The sequence below is a fragment of the Chiloscyllium plagiosum genome, unplaced genomic scaffold, assembly GCF_037043375.1.
Source record: "Chiloscyllium plagiosum isolate Xiang-an unplaced genomic scaffold, Cpla_swu_hap1 HiC_scaffold_16, whole genome shotgun sequence".
NCBI lineage: Eukaryota > Metazoa > Chordata > Chondrichthyes > Orectolobiformes > Hemiscylliidae > Chiloscyllium > Chiloscyllium plagiosum.
The window spans coordinates 83,466,530-83,492,282 of NW_028270154.1; the positions used below are offsets into that span (position 1 = coordinate 83,466,530).

The following is a 25,753-nucleotide window of genomic DNA, read 5'->3' on the forward strand; positions in this document are numbered from 1 at the left end:
GTCCCCAATCTGTCACCATGAGGTGAAGGGACTGCATTGTGGATGCAGCAAAATATTGATTGGAAATTTGATCGTCAGGAACACAGACAGGCAGTTCTACTGTCGATGAGAGAGCCTCAAAATAATGTTGGCTCTTGTACAAGGGTTCTAGTTGCAGGGAGGACCCAGAACATTCTGTGAGGGAAAGGTAGATGCTGGAACCCAAGGTAGGCAAGCAGGAGGCTGGACGAACATAGCAAGCCAGGTAGCATCAGGAGGTTGGTCCAGCAGGAGGCTGGAAGATGGCAGTGGGGTAGGGTTTCTGAGCCTGGGGCTCATCCACTCCATTCCAATTCTCTTTGTATTTCTTTACTTTAGTTTTTCTCCATTTTCTCTTCCCGTTTCTCTTCATTTTACGTACCTTGAGTTGAAGAGCTCGATTGAACACTTTCTCTTTATTCTTCTGCCTTTATGTTCTATGTTTTGATTTATTTTTCTGTTTTTTTTTAAAAGTGGCGCCGGAGAGCGACGACTCCGTACAACACTTCTCACTGCATTTTGTAACAAAAAATGAGCAAATAAATCAAATGAAAGAAAGTTAGAAGTCACGTGAGAAAAGGCAGCAGAAACAATTTTTTTTCTGATGCTTGAGGCAATAACACAAAGAGAGACAACATTGTGGTCCTGCAGTGAAAGTTTAAACATGAATTAGATACCCGAAGGTATTTGAGGTTTATAAAATCATGAGAGGCATGGATAGGATAAATAGACAAACTCTGTGTACTCCCAATGCCGGTGCTAATAAGAGTAGAAACTTGAAGAGATGCTAGTCAGTTATTTAGAGGCATGGTTCAGGGGGACGGAATCTGACTCATGGGGAATCTGTTCAGTTGGCAGACAGCTCCATTAAAAATAGGTGTCTCCCACCTGAACAGGACAGAAGTCACTGTCGTTAAGGTCAGATTAACCAGTTTTGAGTAGGTGGATGTAAATTGATTAATTAGTTGCACATTAAACAGAAGCAAGACATGCAAAGGACTGAGAGGGAGAGTTAGAAATAATACAGGATTAAGCGTGATTATAGAAAATACAAAAGGTCTGTGTTAGATTTGGAATGTGTGTGTTTAAATACACAAATGTGATTCATATGACAAGTAAATAGAGGCACAAATAATCTTAAGGATATGTGATGTAGCAGTGTTGATAGTCTTAGCTCAGAAATGGGGAAGAATTAGATGCTTCATAATTCTCCGCATAAGTATTCAGAGAAGATAAAAAGGTTAAAAAGAAGGAGGGATTACAATTTGGATTAAGCAAAACATTGCAATACCTGAAAGAAAGGATGTTCTTGAAGATTTAAGAACAGAATCCATTTGATTGGGTGTAAGAAACCGTACAGGTTAATTCATGTACTTGAAAACTCCCAATATAGAATCCCTGCTGTGTGAAAACAGGCCATTTGGCCCAACAAGTCCACACCAACCCTCCCAGACCCATTCCCCTACATTTACACCTAACCCATACTATGGAGAATTCACCTGACTTCAATATCTTTGGACTGTGGGAGGAAGCCAGAGCACCTGGAGCAAATCCATGCAGACACAGGGAAAACATGGAAATGCCACACAGACCGAGGCTGGAATTGAACCCAGGTCACTAGTATTGTGAGGCAGCAGTGCTAACCACTGAGTCACTAGATATATGCAGGCAAAAGTTGAGTTTTTAACAGCAAAGTTTTAGGTGAAAGTAGGGTATTGACGTTTACAGGAGAATTTCTTACAAAGAGCTAAAATCCATGCTGGGAGTTCAGAACTCCTGGACTACTGATAATGACACCAGTAAGTGTTGCTGACCATTGTCTGAAATCCAACAAGGTTCTGTTGTCCCAGGTTATCATCAGTTATTTTGAACATTTAAATGAAAAATAAAGTGTGGAAAAGACTAACACAGCTATTCCAACCCTTAATGAGATCAACGGTTACTTAAAGGTACACAGCAGTGGAAGGAGATGGAGGAGCAGATTTGCAGACGAAATACTGAGAAATGCCAGAACTATAGAGAAGAGTTAATTAGTAAAATATTTACCTGAATATGCAGCAATACAGTGTTTAATGTCAAGGATAGAGAAGGGGATCATTTTTTGAAGTGTGTTCAGAAGAGTTGACTTGATCTCTGCATTTCTTGCCCACTGGGGATTGAGTCTCTGATGAATCGCGTCCCAGGAAATGAAATGAAGTTAAAATATCAGAGTCAGAGAGAATTTCAGTAAATGGTGATCATAATATCATTAGGGCTTCAAAGGACAAAGAGTGATCCGGAGTGAACATGCTTAATTGGAGGAGGGACTTGGTTCTGTGAATTGGATTGAATATTTACCAGCCTTATGTCCATCATCTTTTTTTTTTGGAGGGATATGGGCCGGGTGCTGGCAGGTAGGTCTAGATTGGGTTGGGATATCTGGTCGGCATGGACGAGTTGGTTCGAAGGGTTTGTTTCCGTGCTGTACATCTCTATGACTCTGTAACAAATTATTAGTAACAAGAAGCTTGACACCATTCAGGGCAAAGCAGCCCACTTGATTGGCACCACGCCCACAAGCATCCACTCCCTCCACCACTGATGCTCAGGAGCAGCATTGTGTACCATCTACAAAACACACAGAGAAATTCACCAACGTTCCTTAGACCACAGCTTCTAAACCCATGACCACTTCCATCTGGAAGAACAAGGGCAAGATTCAAGATGGCGGCAGTCTGAAAAATCTGCTGTGTTGGGCTCTGTGCCATTCCCCAGGCAAGGTAGGCTCCAAAACCCCTCCAACCCCAGCCCATTAACCACCTCTGAGGAAAATGTTTACTATAAAACAGGTAGAGCATGAAGAACCCTTTAAATTAGAATATGGAGGCTTTGGAGTCAAAATGAAGACATCCAAAGGAAAGAGAGCTAGGGCAATGCAGCAGGCAGGGCACTCCCCTACTGTGTCGGGCATGTCCGCAGTCACTGCTTCAACCCCCATGGCAACGCCTTTAATTTTGGTGGAGCAGCAACACCTAAAATCGAAACAGCCCTGGAACTGATTATTGGCATGCTGACAAAGCATGAGCAGGAGGTTCAGGCATTGGATTGCCGCCTGGAAGCAGTTGAGCAAAGGACCGCGGCCTCAGAGACCGCAGCGGAGATCTCCAAGGGGCGGGTCTGAACCTCGGAGGGCCAGGTTCGGGCCTTGTTGGAACAAGTAGATGACCTCGAAAACCCAGATCAGAGAAATAACTTATGTGTCGCGGGTCTTCCGGAGCCTCAAGTGGGCAAGAATCTGGCTGAATTTCTTGAGACATGGCTCCTGGAGATGCTGGGGCTGGAGATCGAGTCGGGCCACGTACGTGTGGAGCAGACCCACCAGATCGCGATGTGCAGGCGCGGGTTGGATCAGTGCCCCCACCCAGTCCTAGTGTGACTCCAGCACTATAAAGAAAATTAGTTAATAATAGAAACATCTCGAAGACTGGGAAGACATCCACAGACTCTGGTTTATAAAGGTTTGAGGATAATGTTTTTTCAAGTCTTTCTGGGGCCATTATTAAGAAAAGAATGACTTTTGATGATGTAAAGAAAAAATTAAGAGACTTAAATTGTTAGCATTCTCTGAGGTACCTGGCAGTGCTACGTTTTAATTGTGTGGGGTCTGTCTACAACTTTGAGTCGGCTGAGAAAGCAAAAGATCTTTTGAACTCGTCGAAATAATAGACTTGGACCGAAGTGGAAAGAGGAAAAGATGTGTGTGGACAATGGCATAATTTGTTTATCTTCTAGAACATAGAACATTCCAGCGCAGTACAGGTCCTTCGGCCCTCAATATTGTTCCAACCTGTGAAATTAATCTGATGCTCATCTAACCTACACCGTTCCGTTATTATCAATATATATGTCCAATGACCATTTAAATGCCATTAACGTCAGCGAGTCTACTACTGTTGTAGGTAGGCCAATCCACGCCCCTACTACTCTCTGAGTAAAGAAATTACCCCAGATATCTATCCTTTATCTATCAGCCCTCAATTTAAAGCTATGTTCCCTCATGTTAGCCTTCACCGTCCGAGGAAAAAGGCTCTCGCTGACCACTCTATCTAACCTTCTGATTATCTTATTTGTCTCGATTAAATCATCTCTCACTTCTAAACTTCTTCTCTCCATGGAAAACAGCCTCAGTTCCCTCAGCCTTTCCTCATTACACCTTCCCTTCCATACCAAGCAATGTCCTAGTAAATCTCCTCTGAACCCTTTCCAAAGCTTCCACATCCTTCCTATAATGCGGTGACCAGAACTGCACACAATACTCCAGGTGCGGCCACACCAGAGTCTTGTACAGCTGACCTCGTGGCTCCGAAACTCAATCCCCCTACCAACAAATACCAACACACCATATGCCTTCTGAACAGCCCTATCAACCTGGGTGGCAACCTTCAGAAATTTACGCACCCGGACACCGAGATCTCTCTGTTCATCTACACTGCCAAGAATTTTACCATTAGCCCAGTATTTGGCATTCCTGTTACTTCTTCCGAAGTGAACTACCTCACACTTTTCCGTAATAAACTCCATTTGTCACTTCTCAGCCCAGTTCTGCAGCTCATCTATGTCCTTCTGTCGCCCACAACGTCCTTCGGCATTATCCACAACTCTGCCAACCTTAGTGTCATCTGCAAATTTACTAACCCATCCTTCTACGCCTACATCCAGATCATTTATAAAAATGACAAACAGCAGTGGCCCCAAAACAGATCCTTGCAGCACCCCACTGGTAACTGAGCTCCAGGATGAATATTTCCCATCAACCACCACCCTCTGTCTTCTTTCAGCTAGCCAATTTCTAATCCAAACTGCTAAATCATCTTCAACTCTCTTTCTCTGTTCTTTTCCCTTTTGTAGTCTTGGGCCTTATAGGTTTGGTATTGCTTTTGGTGTAAAAACTGATTAGTTTTATGTTATATCTGATTGGTAGTTATCTGTTATTTTACTGTTCTGTTTTTCTGGGTGAGGGATGGATACTTCGTTGGTGTAAAGATGTGTGGGGTTGAGATGTGGAGGTCGGAGGGCAGGGCGTCCATTGTTAACTAACAGGAGTGTAAATAATATGGTTTATTTCCCACTACCTGGGTTTGGGGTGTAGCCTTAACTGGAAGGTGCTAGAATGGCTGTAAGGTTGTTAGTGAATGCCCCTATCTCTGCACCTGCAATACAAAGGGGAGGCACTCCCCCATTAAAAGGAAAAAGGTGCTTTCAAATCTTAAGAAGGAAAGGGTTGACATCGCTCTGTTGCAACAGACACATTTAATTGACAGAGAACATCTGAAGTTACAGCAGGGGGGGGATACAATAGGGTATTCTTCTCCTCCTTTAACACCGAAAGCAGAGGAGTCGCCATACTGGGATGAGGGAATCTCCCATTTCAGATGACAGATCAAATCAAGGATGAGTATAGGCGGTTCGTCATTCTCAAGGCTCTGATACCACGGAGAGAGTATGGCACCCTGAACGTTTACAGTCCCCCAGCACAACCTCTCAAACCTTTAGTTGATGTGGTCCCTAAATTAATGGCTCGAGCTGTGCCCCATGATCATAGGAATAGACTTTAATTGCCTCGTGGACCCTGGGGTAGACAGGATGCCAAGGGGTCTGGGTACACCTCTGCAGTCTGGACAGTTAGTGGACTTGTGTGAGGAGTTGGAGCTGGTGAATGTGTGGAGGTGTCTCCACCCGAATGGGAGGGATTTTACCTCTTACTCCAACCCACACAAGTGCCACACAAGAATCAATATATTCCTTGTTCCCTTGGTTTGTTTAGACTTGGTGTTGGTCTGCAGGATTGTGAACAGAACAATTTCGGACCATGCGGCAGTGTATTTGGACGTTAACGGTAGTGGAGGAGACACCACGGCACTGGTGACTGGATCCATTTCTGTTAAGGGATGGCAACTTTGTTTCTCAGGGCATCAGTCAGGGTACGGCCAGTAAGCCATCAGTGCTCTGGGAGACCCCTAAAGCATTTTTAAGGGGCCTTATTATTTCATATTCAGCAACGGGAAAGAGGCAGAGAGGAGAGCAGCAGTGGATGCTTGAGGCCCGGCTGAAGGCAGCCGAGCTGACATATTATATCAGACCATCTGTGGTCAGGTTAGAACGGGTCACGGTCTCCAGGCTGCTACGGACTCAGTGCTCACACAAGCGGCAAAGAGAGGGGTCTCCTTTGCAAAGCAAAGGCTATTCGAATGTGGGGATAGGCCAGGTAGATACTTGGCTTACCTGGCTAGGAAGAAAAGTGCTCCACAGTCCATTGTGTCTGTCAGGGAGATAACTGGCCACACCAGCTGAAAAGGATTGCCTCTATTCCTGATGAAGGACTTTTGCCCGAAACGTCGATTTTACTGCTCCTCGGATGCTGCCTGACCTGCTCTGCTTTTCCAGCATCACTGATCCAGAATCTTGAAAAAGATTAATGCCAGGTTTCAGGGATTTTATGCAGAGTTATACCAGTTGGAGGGCTGTGAGGATGTGGGAGGAAGAATGGAATCCTTGGTTGAAAACTTAGAACTCCCCCCCCACCCCCCCCACCCCCGTACAAATGCAGATCAGGCCTCCCTTTTAAATGCACCTCTGGTGATACAGGGGGTGAAAGAGGCAGTAAGGCAGCTAGTAAGGCAGATGGGTTCCCGAGTGAATTTTACAAGGAGTTCATACACATGTTAGCTGATCCACTTCTGGAGATGTATAATCATTCATATAGCCAGGACTGCCTTCCTCCCTCTCTTAAGGAGGCTAATATGATTAGATTCCTTACAGTGTGAAAACAGGCCCTTCGGCCCAACAAATCCACACCGACCCTCCGAAGAGTAACCCACCCACACCCATTTCCCTCTGACTATTGCACCTATCACTATGGGCAATTTAGCATGGCAATCCACCTAACCTGCACATCTTTGGACTGTGGGAGGAAACCCATGCAGACATGGGGAGAATGCGCAAACTCCACACAGACAGTCACTCGAGGCTGGAATTGAACCTGGGACCCTGGTGCTGTGGGGCAGCAGTGCTAACCACTGAGCCACCGTGTCACCTCGCTTATTTTACAGAAAGGGAAAGACCCTGAGGATTGCGTGGCATACAGATCGATCTTGTTGCTGAATGTGGACTTCAAAACTCTATCAAAGATGCTGGCTCTGAGGTAGGAGAAGGTGCTGCCCGTTATTATAAAAAAGGACCAGGCGGGTTTTATCAAGGGCTGCAGCTCCTCCAACAATATTAGGCGAGTTCTGAACACACTGCAAATATGTCAGTAGAGACTGATTCCAGGTTTGGTGGTCTCCCTGGATGCAGAAAAGGCTTTTGATTGGGTAGAATGGTAATATCTCTTTGTTGTTCTAGATCGCTTTGATCTGGGGAAGGGCCTTTACCAGGTGGGTGACAGTGTTATACAGAGACCCCAAGGTGGCAGTTATCACAAATGGGGTTAAATCGAGCAATTTTAGTCTGGGGAGAGGCAGCTGACAGGGATGTTCCCTCTCACTGCTTCTGTTTGCCGTGGTAATTGAACCATTGGTAGAGGTCATCCGAAAGGACCCTGGAATATTGGCACCAAAGGTGGGAGTTGGGGAACACAAAATTACTATTATGCGGATGATGTCCTTCTGTTTTTGGCTAACTTGGAAAAGTCCGTACCCCAGCTAATACAAAAAAATTTAATTATTTGGAAGTTTTCCAGGATACAGGATAAATTTTGCAAAGTCAGAAGTCATGCCCGTGGGGGGACTGGTGGAAGAACTGAAGCTGGAGGATGGAATGCAGTTTCCTTTTTGGTGGTCACAGAAAGGTTTTCTCCATCTGGGAATTTTTATTACCCCTACCTTCCATCAGCTGTACAGAGCTAACTTTGTACAGTTGTTTGAGAGAATAAAGCAGGACTTGCAGCGGTGGGAGGGGTTAGGCCGTATAGTCCTGAGCAAAATGAATGTTCTTCCTCAGTTGTTATATCCTATGCGGATGCTCTCGTTGCTATCACCCAAACAGGTGCTGCGGAGGTTTGTCGGTTGGCTTGGATCCTTGTTATGGTGCCACAGACGCCCCCTAATTACATTTACCAGGCTACAACTTCCGCAGGATATGGGAGGTGGGGATGGACCTGCCATATCTGAACAGATACCAAAAAGGCACCCAGCTAGGATATGTGGGTGAAAGGGTGCGTAAGGACTCGAGGTTGATATGGCTTGATGTTGAGGCCTCACAGGCGAGATGTCCCCTCATCAACTTACAGATTATGGATAAGATGAGATTTGTGACTGAGCACTGTCAGAGCCTGATTATCATAACTCCGGTGAATGCATGGAGGATAATGTGGCAGGGTGAGGGTAATTTACTTAAGACCTCTTCTTTCACCTCATTGTGGGAGCCCCAGGATTTAGACTGGGGTCAATGGATTCCGGCTTCAGAGCATGGGAGGGTAAGGGGATCTCCTATTTGAGAGATTTATTCGAGGGAGAGGTCTTGCTGTCTTTTAACCAGTTAAGTCAAAAATATGGGATTCCTATTTGTGACCTGTTCCGATATTTCCAGTTTAGGGATTATATACAAAAGAAGACCATGCTCTTGACCCAGCCCTACAATCGGATATAGAGAGAGGAGTGCTCTGATGTGGGGGCACTCTCTTGGTTAGTACCATATACCGTCTGCAGAGAGGGAACGCCTTGGTGGATATGGAGAGACCCCATGGGATCTGGAGTCAGGGGTTAGGGAAAGAAATCTCATTAAAAACATGGGAGAATATACAGGGGAATGTAAAGAAAATTTCAATATGCAATGAAGCATAAGCGATGCAGTTGAAGATCCTCCACTGGACCCATATGGCACCAAAGAGGTTAGCAAAATTTAAGAAAGGATCTTCTCTGAAATGTCCCAAATGTAAAATCAGCATAGGCACCCTCACATTGCTTTCGGTCCAGCTACAGGATTTGCAGATACTGGGGTGCCGTGGTGAATGAGCTGGAGAAGATCCTAGGAATTGAAGTTAAGGAGGATCTATTATCCCTCCTTTTGGGACTGCCGAACCTGCCCTCTCTGGGTGAGCACGGGAAGAGGTTATTTAACATTCTTACACACTGTCCGAGGAAGAACATTCCAATGAGAAACCTCCAGGTCTTGTGGGGCAGACTTGTGATGGAGTACGTCCGCTGAGATTATCGGAATAGTATGATGCGCCATGGAACAGAACAAATTAATATGACATAGCGGCCCTTTCTAAATCACATAGACATGGACCTATCGGTGGTACTGATTAGGGTCTTTATATCACCACGAGAGCCATATATAGTGGTCTGGGGATCCCCCCGGATGGGGCAGGTGGAGGCTTAGTAAATATGGGTATAATAACCAAGGATGGGAGCTTCAGTAGAGGTGCAGCGAGTGGAGTAAAGTGATGCAGTGCAATGTAATGTAATTTAATTCTATTAGGTTGTAATTTAATTTAATTTAATGCTATTTCATTTAATTTGAGTTTATTTTAATTTGGGTTAAGTTAAATAAATATGAGGCAATTGTATTTTTAAGAATAGTAAGCAGTTTATTGTTAACATTGCTGTAATATAATAATGTGATATTATTTCTACTTTTCTGTACTTCTGTATAACTTTCCTTTTTTTTGTAAAAGAGTTAAAATTTTTCAACAAATATATATTTCTGAAAAAAGGACAAGGGGGGCAGATACATGGGGACACCATCAACAGCAAGTTCCCCTCCAAGCCATTCACCATCCTGACTTGGAAATACATCGCCGTTCCTTCACTGTCGCTGGGTCAAGATCCTGGAGTTCCCTCCCGAAGGTTATTGTGGGTCTCACCTGCAGCACACGGGCTGCAGCAGTTCAAGAAGGCAGCTCACCCCCACATTCTCAAGGGGCAACTAGGGACGGGCAATAAAATGCTGACCAGCCGATGATTTCCGCCTCCCACGACTGAAGTAAAGATTGTGAAGCTAGCTGGTCCAGGCTGCTACTACGCTGTAGCTGTTTGGAGAGGGACCAAACCCTTCAGAGGGGGGTGAGCACAGCAGAGGTTACAGTGCCTTATTTCCCCAGTGCCATTTTGACTTAGTCCTCTCCTGCTCTCCCAACACCCCTTACTTTCAATACATTTGCACTGCCTTTGACTGGCTTTGCATGTAAATATGTAATTGGTGATACAGGTGACTTACTGGTTGTGGTTAATAGGACAACATAATTTTAAAAAAAAGGTTACAGGGATTTGATGATGAGAAAAATATCCATTCAGTTGTGTACAAGCGTATTTCTAGATACAAACTTGGAAAAAAAGCTTTGCAGTAGCAAAGGGCTCTTGTGGTTCAGTGGCAGTGGCCCTATCTCTGAGCCAGGAGGTCTGGGCGTGGGAAACATTTGCCACCCTGCCAACCCACGATAAGCCCACAAAAGCAAAATTGACCAACGTACCAAAAAAATACCCAGAACACCCCAGCAGACTTACAAACCAAACCAGACAACCCACGCAGACGAGTGAATACACTTCAAGCTCACTAACAATGTCAGAGCAACACAGCTATCCCAAAGCCCCAAGGGCAGTTTCACAACCGAGATCGATGCTGGAAAAGCACAGCAGGTCAGGCAGCACCCGAGGAGCAGGAAAATTGACATTTCTGGCAAAAGCCCTTCATCAGGGATGGTTTCACAACCCAGCAATACCAAAGCCACACAAAGAGCAGGTCAGACAGAAAGGCACCAGCAAGAACATTGGTCCCAGAATAAGACAATGGAAGCACCTCACCAGTTCAGAAGAGACATTAACACCTACCTGTGAGGAGGAATGGAACCATCGACACTGTCAGGATGTTGCATTGTGTGAAGGAATAGGACATTCATCCGATAACTTTTTCCAATGAGCATTCTTGTAACTAGCTTACTCCATTTCCAGATACATTGAATTTTCCCCATTTCTTAATCAGCCTTATTATGCAGCATTATTATAAAAACCGGTCTCATCCTCAGCTCTGGGAAGAGAATCCTTGACTACCTGGGGAGACCGTCTGTGCTGTTTCAGCTTAGTCAGTTTCTCCTTCCCGATATCGTTGTACTAATCAACTGTTTGTCAATTTCACTTTGAGCTGTGCTTTGTGATCTCTAACTTATTGGGCAAATTTCTCCGACACTGGGTTTGTGTCCCACCTGCTCCAGAGGTGTGTGTAATAGCAGCCCTGAACAGGCTGGTTAGAAAAATGATTATGCAGTAGCAACATGAGTGGATTTCTCCACTAACAGGATATTGCCTTCAAGCCAAAAAGACATTCTGCCGATCACACAATTAAGGAGGAGAAAGTGGGGACTGCAGATGCTGGAGATCAGAGCTGAGAGTGGGCTCTGATTACATGCACTAGATGTTGCATCTATTAATAAACAATGCCTTGTTGTTTGAAGACAGAAAGAACATGCACACACATTTGGGTTGAAAAGTATGGTGCTGGAAAAGCACAGCAGGTCAGACAGCATCCGAAGAATCGACGTTTCAGGCATAAACCCTTCATCAGGACTCTGCCTATCACACAATTGAGTAATGTGGTATACGAGTTTCGGTGCCAGTATGATGCCAGGTATATCAACCATATGTCGCAAAGACATATCAAACAGCATATCCCCTTGGCTGTTCACAATAAACAAGTGATAGACCACATCCAACCAGTCTGTACATGAAATACAGTGTCTAATGTTAGTTGTCATTCTGCATTTGGATAATGTTTGCTGAATAATCCAGATTTCCGGAAGAATTATATTGAAAAAAAGCTTTAGGATTATCATTTGGGCTCTGATTACATGCACTAGATGTTGCATCTATTAATAAACAATGCCTTGTTGTTTGAAGACAGAAAGAACATGCACACACATTTGGGTTGAAAAGTATGGTGCTGGAAAAGCGCAGCCGGTCAGGCAGCATCCGAGGAGCAGGAAAGTCGACGTTTCAGGCATAAGCTCTTCATTAAGAAATTGACTCTCCTGCTTCTTGGATGCTGCCTGACCTGCCGTGCTTTTCCAGCACCACACTTTTCAACTCTGATCTCCAGCATCTGCAGTCCTCATTTTTGCCATGCATATGCATTTTGTCTGTTTTTCGTATGCAAAATAGGTGACAACCATTGACTGGTTCATATCTTAAGACAATGCCCTGACCAATCAGCGTCAACCTGGTTGATTTAAAATGTAAATAAAGCTTGGCATTATTGGGTGGATTCTTCATTGCAATGTCCTACCAAATCAAAATCCATTTGCTAACCAATCAGCACTCACCTCTCATGTACTATAAATGTTGTTTCTTTCCCTTGAATTGGTATTCTTGCAAAATGTCCTGAAGAGTGCAATATGAAAAACTTTGGCAAAAGGTGTATTATTTTATGAAAAAACCTAAGCTCTGTTCGACCAACTGCCTATTGTAGACCATGTTTTGGTTATGTCATCTGTGTTTTCTCCTTAGGTGCCTTATATCAAATTCTGAATTTTAATGCTTCATTAAAATGCCTTGGGATGTTTTATAATATCAACAACACAAAATAAATGAAAATTGGTCTTATTATTATCATCATGAAAACTTGGATCAAATCGCCTTGTAAATTCTGGGGAATACCACTCGACTGATGCAGTTGAATCTAGGCTTCATTCTGTTGAATCAATGCTGCACTTACTCTAAGGTCAATGTAAATTTTGTAAGGTCTGAACACACACACACACACATAGTACTCCAGGCATGGTCTGTTGTGTAGCTGCAACATCGCGTTTGAAATGGACAGGTCATTGACCAGAAACTCTGTCCCTTTCCTTTCAGACTTCTTGACCCATCGAGCAAAAGAAATAGCTGAAAGTTTGCTCTTATATCAGATTTCCAGCACCTGCATTTCTTTGCGGTTGTAACTTCTTCCTTGCATTCTATTCATGGGAGAAATAAAAGCCAGCATTCCATTTACTTTTGTAATCACTTTCTGTGCTAGACAGTGATACTTGGGGTGGCACGGTGGCTCAGTGGTTAACACTGCTGCCTCACAGCGTCAGGGACCCAGGTTTGATTCCACCCTCAAGCGACTGTCTATGTGGAGTTTACACATTCTCCCCGTGTCTGCGTGGGTTTCCCCCGGGTGCTCCAGGTTCCTCCCACAGTCCAAAAATGTGCAAGTTAGGATAGATTTGCTATGTTAAGTTGGCCCGTAGTGTCCAGTGATGTGCAGGCTAGTTTGACTGGCCATGGGAAATGCAGGGATTGGGTGGGATGCTCTTCAGAGGGTCAGTCTGGACTCAATGGGTTGAATGGTCTGCTTCCATGCTGTAGGGATTTTTTGATATTTGAACAATCCATTTAAAGTGTAATCACCACTATTTTTCAATTTTCATCATTCAGAAAGCACCCCATCCAAGTTTTTTAAGTAGATGTCCTTACGTACGGTTACATTAACATCAAAGAGCCACATTTGTGCACATTCACCACTGTGCTATTATCTCTGTTGTAATTCTACCAGCTGCACAGCCCACAAAGCCATCTACCTCTATTTCAACCAAAAAAATCTGGGTTTGTGAAGTTCTCTTTCATTATCTAAGTCTTTCATAAATAGAGTGAATAGCTGAAGTCCCTGTGTGATATCCATCGTCATACGCTGCCAGTTTGAGGACATGTCCATTATCCCTGCTCATTCTCTCGAAATGTGACTGCTTTTATAACCAGGCCAGTAATTTGCTTTCAATTCTGAGCTTCAACATTCGTTAGCAGTTCCTGATAAAAGATTTTATTAAATGCCTCATATATGACACACATAAACGTTCTCCTGCTAACTAGTTTGGTCGTGTCTTTAAAATATTCAATTAAATACATCATGAAGGACACCTCCTTTACAAATACATAATCACTCTCTCCAGTCACTAATTAATCATTCTATCTTTAGTGTTTTTTTCTAACATAGATGTGAGATGAACTGGTCTATAATTCCCAAGCTCCTTACCCTTACATTCCTTTTGCCAAAGGTTTGAAAATTGCATGCCACTCTAAGAGGAACAAGACACTGTGTGAGAGCTGGACAGAGAGGGGGAGGGAGAGAGAAGGGGAGTGGAAAAGAGAGTGAGAAAGATAGTTAGACACAGAATAACAGTGACTGACAGATACAGAGGAACAGGTAGAAAGAGGCAGTTTCAGAAAAGGATAGGGACAGGAGGAATGCAAGGAAATGAAAAGGAGACAAACAGATAGAAATGTGATAAGGTAAGCAGAGAAAGAAAGGTAAAAGAAAAGTCAGTCGGAGACAAAAGAAAATAATGTAGAGATAGGGAAGAGACAGGACATAAATCAAAAGGAGATGACTGTAGAGAGATAGGGAGAGAAAACTACAGAGTGGGGGTGTGTGAATACAGATCAGGAGAAGATGGATATGAGAGTTAGAAGCAATATATATCACAAGGGAGATAATGATAGAGAGGGAGAGGCACTTAGAGAAAGAAGGAGAAATAGAGAAATACACATTAAGAGAGACAGAGGCAGGGAGAGATCAAGACAAAGATAACTTTTGAGACAGTGAGAGAAAGAGAGGCACAGCATTTTGCTGATAGAGGGAGGAAAAGCAGAGGCTGATGGAGCAGCAGCAAGACGGTGAGGAACAGAAATGTTTGTACGCAAAGTTTCCTCTAGTTCCTAAGTCCATCAAAATGGTGATCAATTCACACTGAAAATGTGTTAAACTGAGATGATAAGCAGGCCACACAGATTAGCAGTTGTATTAAAGTGTTGAGCAATTTAGTTTTAATACTTTTGAAAGAGAAATCTTAACAAACCATACTGTTTAGAATTTAAATCATTGAACAATATTTCTGGTAGAAGACCAGGCACCAAGTACAGTTACTGTCTGGCCTGTTACATCACTGACCATCCCTTTCTCAGACTTTTAAGTAAACTAAGAAATAAATAGATGGTAGTGCCAGTAATGAAGACCCAGTCAAGTCAGATTGATAAAAGACATCTTTAGCATGGAAAGAAGTGTTAGAATTAGTTAGATCTGACTCCTATAACATAATTCACCCCATACCTCATTCGTTTCCTCACTCTGTGTGCCTTGGGTTCCAGTTTTGTTTGATATCACTGACACAAAGTCCAGTCAGGAGCTGGAACATGGCTGTGACAGGATATTTGATAAAATTGGAACAAAGTCTTAAAAGAGGGAACTGGCAGCAACAATACAATCCTGAAACTATTACATTGTCACGAACGCCCCCCTTAGCTTTTAGGGCAGGAACCCATCATCTGTCCAGTCCAGTCAGATGCGACTCCAGCCTCACACCAATAATTTGACACTAAAGAGGCTGGGGTCAATTAGTACATTAAATCACCTCAAGGTTTGTTTTGAAGGTTTGGCATCAACATCACCCAAAAAAAAACAAGAGATGAGCAAAACTGCGAGCTTTGCCAGAAACAACTGCCCTCCAGAATCAGCAAAGGTCACCCTCACGATCATCAAACGCAAACAGGTTGGCCAACCTGCACAGGCACTCAGCCCCACACGCAAACCACCAGCCTGCTACACACACACACACGTGCACACACGCACACGCACAGACATATAACCTCACACACAGGCACACAGAACACATAACCTTTTATACACACACGCACACACAGATATGTAACCTTACACACAAACAGACGTATAACCTCATACACACACACAGACACATAACCTCAATCACAGACATATAATCTCTCTCTCACACACATACACACACACAATATAACCTCTCACACACACACAGACATATAACCTCTCACACACAGATATACAAACTCTCTCTCATACACACACAGACATAAACATGCAACCTCTCTCACACACAGATGTATAACCTCTCTCTCTCACAAACACATAATCGCTCACACTCACACACAGGCATATAACCTCTCACACACACAGACATACAACCTCTCACTCGCACTCACACACACAGCTATAGAACCCCTTGCAAATGCAGACACTGCGACACAACTTTTCACACCCACTCAGTTACATAATATCATACACAAACACTCACATCTAAACAACCTCTCTCACACACACAGCTCTATAATCTTTCACTCACACTCACTGCCAGACACCCTCACACACTTAGTTATCTAGCCTTACACATTCACAGCGATACAGCATCTCACACATGCAGCCATACAACCTGACACATACTCACATAGACACAAAGCCATATAACCTCACACACAGCGATATAAGCTCACTGTGTGATTCCTGTGAGGGTGAACCTATGGACTACACAGAAGCTTTCTCATGCGGACTCTATGTGGCTTTTCCACATCACAGAGGTACAGGTTGGCACAATAACATACGTCTATCCCTAAATCATTTGTTTGTTATCATTACCTGACCAATTGATGCTGTACAGTAGGTGCATGGACCCTGACTTGGAGATGGACATTTCATTGCACCGCCCTGAGGCCCACATTCTTCAGTTACATTTAGTTACAAAAAAGCAAAGTTTCACAACGATAACAGGTACACGTAAACAAATTGGAGAATGAATAACTGCATGATCGAGGTGAAGAAGTCCCTTTGGGAACAATCCGGGAAATGCTTCGAATGAAGTTCAGTCAGTCACCAGCTTTTGATCCAGGTGTATGACTCTTATGATCAAGAGCACAGCTCTCTCAGAATGCAAAGGTGTTCAGACATAAAATCTGAGCTCGTTCTCGGAGTTCAACTAATTCAGACTTGCCAATAGCTGAATGGTGAACTGTAGATAGATCATGAAGAGGTGGGGATTGTTCAGACAGTGCTACCCCGAGATACAATATTTGCCACATTCCAAAATAATGTCTTTCATAGCTTGGGCTCTGCAACGTCCCTTGAACTAGAATCAATAGAATTGTAGAAGGAAGCTATTTGACACATTCCCCTCCCACTCCCCTGGAGTAAAATACAGCGTTACCACCAATGCTGTATCATCAGAGACATTGCTGAGGGAATTGGCAGTGTTGGCTCATGAGGACTCAACAGGGTTGAGGGAAATCCTGCCCTGCTGGCCGTGGTCTTTTGGTCCCCGTGTTGGGAAAACTGGAACAGCTGAAGAAACTGCCCCAAGTCGGCCCAGTTTTACAACCTGGTGGTCTGCAGGCCACCAGCGCACTGTCTCATCACTGTCAGAAAACCGTTCTGGGGCACAGACTGTTCCGCTCATGTGAACCTTCTTGTTCAGTGTCCTGTAAGATGGCGACATTTGGGGTCGGTTTCTCATTCGGCGTCCCCGGTACCTGCGCACTCTCGGTCAGACTTTTCTCTGGATGGGTTTGATTTTTGGCACCTTCCTCACTGCCAGTGTCCGGCTCAGGTGCCTGAAGACTGATGCCAGCCAGCTCCTCCGGAAGCTGCAGGAAGTCTGGAAGAATCAAATCTTCCTTCTTCAAGAGGCCTCGCTGGTCATTAGCACGGCAGCTCTGCGCTTTGGACAGCATCTCAAACAGGGCTGTGAAAGGACAGACAAAGAGGCAGTCACATCATAACTCTGGTGCGCAAGTGACTCTCTCCACCTGAAGGTGAGAATCGAAAGACAATGATCAGAGCTGCCTCTCTTCATGACACAAGGGAACATTGAATCGAACAGTAGGACAGCACAGTGGCTCAGTGGTTAGCACCACTGCCTCACAGCATTAGGGACCCAGGTTTGATTCCAGCCTCAGATGATTGTCTGTGTGAAGCTTGCACATTCTCCCTGTGTCTGTGTGGATCCCTTCTGGGTGCTCCGGGTTCCTCCAACATTGTGCAAGTTAGGTGGATTAACCATGCTAAGTTGCCCACAGTGTCCAGGGATGTGTAGGTTAGGTGGATTGGTTGTGCTAAATTGCCCATTGTGTCCAGAGATGTGTAGGTTAGGTGGATTGACCATGAGAAATTGTCCCATAGTGTCTAGGGATGTGTAGGGGAGGTGGATTGGCCATGGGAAGTTGTCCCATAGTGTCCAGAGATGTGCAGGTTAGGTGGATTGGCCATGGGAAATTGTCCCATAGTCTCCTGAGATGTGTAGGTTAGGTGGATTGGCTGTTCTAAATTGGCAATAGCATCCAGGGATGTGTAGGTTAGGTGGATTGGCTGTGCCAAATTGCCAATAGTGTCCAGGGATGTGTAGGTTAGGTGGATTGGCCATGGGAAATGCGAGGTTACAGGGATAAGATTGGGGTGTGGGTCTGGGGGGAGATGCTGTTGTTTGGAAAGTCGGTGTGGATTTGATGGGCTAACCGGCCTGCTTCCACACCCGAGTGATCCTATGAGCAGTAACCCCACTACTGCACAGGTTCCACTAACTGCACACTGCAGGGTTGAACCTCAGACATTTGGACAATACAGCTCAGAAATACATTGGACACACTAAAAAAAACAAAGAAATGTGGATTCTGGAAATCAGAAACAAAATCAGAAATTGATGGAAAAACTCAGCTTCTGTAGAGAGTTCACTCCTTATTGTTTACTCCTCCCCCCTCCCCCACCCCATATTCAGTCGATATACCAACATTCCTCCAGTTACAATCAGTTCTGAGGAAGGGTCACTGGACCTGAAACGTTAACTCTGATTTCTCTCCACAGAAGCTGCCAGACCTGCTGAGATTTTTCCAGCAATTTTGGATTTTGACTCACATCTGGCATTTGGTATGCTTTCCTTTATTGGACAGAACATTGAGTATACGGGTTGGGAGGTCATGTTGCAGCTGTACAGGACATTGGTTAGGCCACTTTTGGAATACTGTGGTCAATTGAGGTCTCCCTCCTGTCAGATGGATGTTCTTGAAAGAGTTCAGAAAAGATTCACAAGGATGTTGCCATGTTTGGGGGATCTGAGATATAGGGAGAGGCTGAATAGGCTGGGGTTATTTTCCCTGGAGCATCGGAGGTGACCTTACATAGGTTTATGAAATCGTGAGGGGCATGGATAGGCTAAATAGACAATGTTTTTTCCCCTGGGGAGGGCGAGTCCAGAACTAGAGGCTTTAGGGTGAGAGGGGAATATATAACAGAGACCTAAGAGGCAACCTTTTCACGCAGAGGGTGGTACGTGTATGGAATGAGCTGCCAGAGGAAATGGTGGAGGCTGGTACAATTAAAACATTTAAAACGCATCTGAATGGGTATATGAATAGGAAGGGTTTGGAGGGATATGGGCCAAGTGCTGGAAAATGGGACTAGATTAAGTTTGGATATCTGGTTGGCATGGACGAGTTGGACTGAAGGGTCTGTTTCCGTGTTGTACATCTGTATGACTCTATCGAAATAAGATAGTGAGAGTGCTAACCCACCCAACAACAAGTACCAAAGAGCCCGTGGGCGGCACAGTGGCACAGTGGTTAGCACTGCTGCCTCACAGTGCCAGAGACCCGAGTTCAATTCCCGCCCCAGGCGACTGACTGTGTGGAGTTTGCACATTCTCCCCGTGTCTGTGTGGGTTCCCTCCGGGTGCTCCGGTTTCCTCCCACATTCCAAAGATGTGCAGGTCAGGTGAATTGGCCATGCTAAATTACCCGTAGTGTTAGGTAAAAAGGGGTACACGTAGGGGCGTGGGTGGGTTGCGCTTCGGCGGGTCGGTGTGGACTTGTTGGGCCGAAGGGCCTGTTTCCACACCGTAAGTAATCTAATTTTTAAAAAAAAGCCCTCTCCTTGCCCCTCAGTGAGCCTGTTCTGCCAGTGACAATTCCCATTCCTCTGTGCTCTCCCTCCACCCTTTAGGTAGTCAAGTCCAGTTGGATTATATTCCAGGAGGTTGCATCACATGGCCTCGCACATTATGCCTGCTCCCATCACAGATCATTTGGCTCATTTTGGCAATTGTAATGACAGCTAACATCCCACAATCCGCGATGGAGCGGAAACTGTACGATCCCTCCACACTTCCAGTTTCTCCCTTCTCCATTCCTGTTTTCTACTGGATCGAGACATGGGCAATTTATTTAGCTCTTTCTCTCACCTTCGACATCGTATGTCTTGCGGTACAGCTCCTTCCTCTCTTCAGCTTTCCCTTTCATTCTATTTCTCCTCGAGGTCTGAGATGAGTGCACCGGACTCTCCAGGAAGTCTCTTCTCTCTGTGGGTGTCTTCTCCTGCGTCTGCTGATCGGAGACTTGGAGAAATCAGGGCTCCTTCACTGAAATGAACTTTACCCCTCAGTCCCTGAGAAACCACTGCCCCTGCTCCAACAGAATTCGGGAGGTTACATTTAGCACACTCCCAGTGGAGAGCCTTACTTAAACAGAGGGTGAACTGACAGCAGGGTTACTTCACAAAATCTCCACAGCATCCCCCACCAGTTTGTAAACTTGACCTCATTCAAAACGCTGTTGCCAATGCATTAACTCAGGCTCTCATGTCACACCTGTATTCACTTCCCACAACCTACAACCACCTGATGAAGGAGCGTCGCTCCGAAAGCTAGTGCTTCTAATTAAACCTGTTGGACTATAACCTGGTGTTGGGTGATTTTTAAACTCCACTTTTCTTGGTTTGGCTCCCCATTTAGCAGTGCCTTGGTTTTCAATTTCATCTGTTTTTGCAAATCTCTGCAAAGGTCCGCCCTCCTATCTTTGTTATCTCCACCAACCTCTACACTCCTCCCAATCTCTGTAATCTCCACCAACCTCTACACTCCTCCCAATCTCTGTAATCTCCACCAACCTCTACACTCCTCCCAATCTCTGTAATCTCCACCAACCTCTACACTCCTCCCAATCTCTGTAATCTCCACCAGTCTCTACACCCCTCCCAATCTCTGTAATCTCCACTAGCTTCTACACCCCTCCTAATCTCTGTAATCTCCACCAGTCTCTACACCCCACCCAATCTCTGTAATCTCCACCAACCTCTACACCCCTCCCAATCTCTGTAATCTCCACCAGCCTCTACACCCCACCCAATCTCTGTAATCTCCACCAGCCTCTACACCCCTCCCAATCTCTGTAATCTCCACCAACCTCTACACCCCTCCCAATCTCTGTAATCTCCACCAACCTCTACACCCCTCCCAATCTCTGTAATCTCCACCAACCTCTACACCCCTCCCAATCTCTGTAATCTCCACCAGTCTCTACACCCCACCCAATCTCTGTAATCTCCACCAGCCTCTACACCCCACCCAATCTCTGTAATCTCCACCAGTCTCTACACCCCTCCCAATCTCTGTAATCTCCACCAACCTCTACACCCCTCCCAATCTCTGTAATCTCCACCAACCTCTACACCCCTCCCAATCTCTGTAATCTCCACCAGTCTCTACACCCCACCCAATCTCTGTAATCTCCACCAGTCTCTACATCCCTCCCAATCTCTGTAATCTCCACCATGCTCCACACTCCTCCCAATCTCTGTAATCTCCACCAGCCTCTACACCCCACCCAATCTCTGTAATCTCCACCATGCTCCACACCCCTCCCAATCTCTGTAATCTCCACCAGCCTCTACACCCCACCCAATCTCTGTAATCTCCACCATGCTCCACACCCCTCCCAATATCTGTAATCTCCACCATGCTCCACACCCCTCCCAATCTCTGTAATCTCCACCATGCTCCACACCCCTCCCAATCTCTGTAATCTCCACCAGCCTCTACACCCCACCCAATCTCTGTAATCTCCACCAGTCTCTACACCCCTCCCAATCTCTGTAATCTCCACCAGTCTCTACACCCCTCCCAATCTCTGTAATCTCCACCAGTCTCTACATCCCTCCTAATCTCTAATCTCCACCAGTCTCTACACCCCACCCAATCTCTGTAATCTCCATCAGCCTCTACACTCTCTCCCAATCTCTGTAATCTCCACCAGCCTCTACATCCCTCCCAATCTCTGTAATCTCCACCAGCCTCTACACCCCACCCAATCTCTGTAATCTCCACCAGTCTCTACACCCCTCCCAATCTCTGTAATCTCCACCAACCTCTACATCCCTCCTAATCTCTAATCTCCACCAGCCTCTACACCCCACCCAATCTCTGTAATCTCCATCAGCCTCTACACTCTCTCCCAATCTCTGTAATCTCCACCAACCTTTACATCCCTCCCTATCTCTATAATCTCCACCAGCCTCTACACCCCTCCCTATCTCTATAATCTCCACCAGCCTCTACACCCCTCCTATCTCTATAATCTCCACCAGCCTCTACACCCTACAGTTGTTATCAAGTTTGAATTCACTGCTTTAATGTTAATGTTGATCTCTCCCTGCACCATCCATGCAGCTGTAACACTGTATCGTGCACTCTGTTCTGAGAGTCTGAGGCACTTGTATTTTACTATCTGCCTGTAAAGCACTTAAAACAACAGTTTTCACTGCATCTTGGTATATACAACAGTAATAAATGAAATTAAAATCAAATCAAACCCCTCCTTATTTCAATAAACTCCGCCAGTCCTGACAACCCTCCCTGTATCTGTAACCTCCTTCAGCCCACATCTACAGCCTTGCCAAGCTCAACAAGTAACAGGACAGAGAGTGCAGGAAGGGTCAGGATTCTAACTTCAGGTACAGCAGCTAAGGATGGAACTGTGAGGGGGGAGGGGGTGGGGAAGTCAATGCAAGGCTGAGGGGGTTGTACTTACACACAGTATACAAAACAAGGTGATTGAGCTTGGAGTGCAGGTTGAAACTGGCAGGTATAATGGTGTGGGTCTCACCAGAGACATGGCTCCGAAAGGATCAGGGCTGTGAGCTAAGTTATAAAGGGGGACACATCCTGTCAAAAAGACAGGCAGATGGGGTTGCCTTGTTAGTAAAAAAATGAAATGCAATTGATACCAACAAGTGATATAGAACCGGAAGGTGTAGAATCTGTGAGTCAAGTTGAGGAACCACAATGGATAAAAGAGCCTAATGGGACTTGTGTACAGGCCTGCGAGCAGCAGTTAGGATGTGCAGAAGAAAATAAGTCATGCGATGAAAAAGGCAAGTAAGAAAGGCACTAATACAGTAATCATAGGTGTCTTCGATATGGACTGGGAAAACCAGGATGGTAACAGATCTCAAGCAAAGGAATTTGCGGAATGTCTACAAGATGTATTTTTGGAGCACTTGTTGTAGAGCCCAAAGGGGAACAGGGAATTCTGGATTTTGTGATGGGTAATGAGGCGGCCTGATTAGGGAGCTGAAAGTGAAGGAACCCCGAGGGAGCTGTGACTATAAGATGGTCGAATTCACCCTGCAGTTTGAGGCGCAGAAGCTGGAATCAGGTGTAACAGCATTCCAGTTGAGTAAAGGGAACGACAAAGGCATAAGGGAGGAGCAGGTCAGAGCTGATTGGGAAGGAGGGCAGCGGCTAGCAGGTAGATCAGCAATGGCAGGTGTTTCTGTGGATAATTCGGGAAGATTGGCAGAAATCCATCCCAAGGAAGAAGAAACATACTAAGGGGAGGGTGCGGCAACTATGGCTTGACAAGATTAACATGTTAACATAAAAGCAGAAGAAAAGACATACAATGTGGTGAAGATTAGGGGGAAATCTTTAAAAATCAGCCAAGGATAATCAAAAAAACAATAAGGGGGAGAAGATGAAATATGTGAGTGAGATAATAAAAGATAATTGAAAGAGCTTTTTAGGTATCTAAAAGATAAGAGAAAGACAAGAGTAGACATTGGACTGCTGAAAAATGAGGCAGAGAATTCCAATCAATCAGTTTGCACAGTGGAAGACACTATCGGCATTTCAGAACTTCTAGACAGGGTCAGAGGTGAGTGTTGTGGCTGCCACTAAGGATAAGGCGCTCGGGAAGCTGAAAGGTCTGAAGGTGGAAAAATCACCTGGACCAGATGGACTACACCCCAGGGTTCTGACAGAGCTAGCTGAGGAAATTGTAGAGGCATTGGTGGTGATCTTTCAGGGGTCACTGGAGTCAAGGAGGGTCCCAAAAGACTGGATAATGGTTAATGTATCACACTGGTTTAATGAGGGAGGGAGACAGAAGACAGGAAACTCAAGGCCAATTAGCCTGACCTCAGTTGTTGGTAAGAGTTTAGTGTCAATAATTAACAATAAGGTTGTGGAGTATTGAAAGTGCATGGTAAAATAGGGTTGTATCAGCACAGGTTGGCCATGCCTGACAACTCTGTTAGAATTCTTTGAGGAGGTAATAAGCAAGTGAGACAAAGGAGAGTCAGTGAACATGATCCATTTGATTTTCCAGAAGGCTTTTGTCAAGTTGCCTCACAGGAGGCAAATAAGAGCCTTTGTGTTCAGGACAAGGTACTGGCATGGCTGACTAGCAGAGTAGGGATAAAGGGGTCTTTTTCAGGATGGCAGCCGATGGCTAGTGGAGTTCCGCAGGTGTAGATGTCCGCAGGACCACACTTATTCATGTTATTCATTAACAATCTGGGCAAAGGAATGAGGGGATCGTTGCTACATTTGTGGATGGCACAACGATATGTGGATGGACAGGTAGCGCTGAGGAAGGAGAGAGGCTGCAGAAGGACTTGGACAGGTGAGGAAAGTGGGCATAGAGATACCAGATGAAATACAAGGTGGGCAAGTGAGAGGTTGCGCACTTTGGTCAGAAGAACAGAAACAGATTATTTTTTGAATGGGGAAAGGCTTTGAAAATCTGAAGTTACAAACGGACTTGGGAATCCTAGTTCAGGATTCTCTTGAGGTTCACATGAAGTTTCAGTTGGCAGTCAGGAAGATAAATGCAATGTTAGCATTCATCTCAAGAGGGCTAGAATAGAAGAGCAGACATGTACTGCAGAGTACATATAAGGCTGTATAAGGCTCTGGTCAGACCACATTTGGAATAATGTGAGCAGTTTGGGGTACCTTATCAAGGGAAGGATGCGCTAACATTGGAGGAGGTTCCCAAGGATAATCCTGGAGATGACGAGCTTGTCATATGAGGAGCGATTAAGGAGTCTAGGTCTGTACTCGAGGAGTTTAGAAGGATGAGAGGGCAGTCTAATTGAACCTTGCAGGATACTGAGAGGCCTGGATAGAGTGGACATTGAGAAGATATTTCCACCAGTAGGACAGACCAGGACTCAAGGTCATAGCCTCAGAGTGAAGGGGTGACCTATCAGAACTGGGATGAGGAGGAATTTCCTCAGCCAGAGGGTGGTGAATCTGTGGAACGTATTGCCACAGAAGCCTGCAGAAGCCATGTCATTGAGTGTATTTAAGGCAGAAATAAATAGGTTCCTGATTGGTAAGGGGATCACGGGTTACATGGAGAAGACAGGAGAATGGGTTTGAAAAACATTACAGCATGATTGAATGGCAGAGCAGCCTCAAGGGGCCGAATGGCCTAATTCTGCTCCTTTGTTTTATGCCTTATGGTCTAACCTCCTCTTATCCTTAAAACCTCCCTTGTCTCTGTAAATCCTTGCAGTTTCAACACCCTTTGCTATCTCTGTCATATCCTGCAGCCTTTACACCTCTATATCTGTCAACTCCACTGGCTCTGTAACCTATTACAGTGGTTAGATCCCTCCCTATCTCTGTAGCTTCCTCTAGCTGATAGATTCCTCCCTATCTTGCAACCTCCTCCAACTCCTAAACCCTTCCTTGTCTCTGTCATCTCCTCCTTGTCTCTGTTATTTCCTCTAGTGCCTACACCCCTCCTTGTCTCCAATCTCCTTTAGACCATACACCCCTCCATGTCTCTGTAATCTCCTCCAGCACCTATGCCCCTCCATGATATTGGCATTCCTGTTATTTCTGATTTCTTGCATATCCCTATCCATGCCA

General features: G+C 45.1%; 1 protein-coding gene across 5 annotated transcripts in view; it reads right to left on the minus strand.

The window, feature by feature from the left end:
- Positions 1–14,829: 14,829 nt before the first annotated feature.
- Positions 14,830–25,753, minus strand: part of LOC122556800 (regulator of G protein signaling 14-like) — a 97,721-nt gene continuing 86,797 nt past the window's right edge. For 3 of the 5 annotated variants that reach the window (XM_043703996.2, XM_043703995.2, XM_087995477.1), the window contains 2 exons: positions 20,000–20,141; positions 14,830–17,512 (listed from right to left, as the gene is read on the minus strand). In XM_043703996.2, the coding sequence (XP_043559931.1) occupies positions 17,190–17,512; positions 20,000–20,141 (465 nt within the window). In that variant the 3' untranslated portion in view covers positions 14,830–17,189. The remainder of the gene's footprint in view (positions 17,513–19,999; positions 20,142–25,753) is intronic. The other 2 variants (XM_087995476.1, XM_043703997.2) reach the window with 1 other exon arrangement.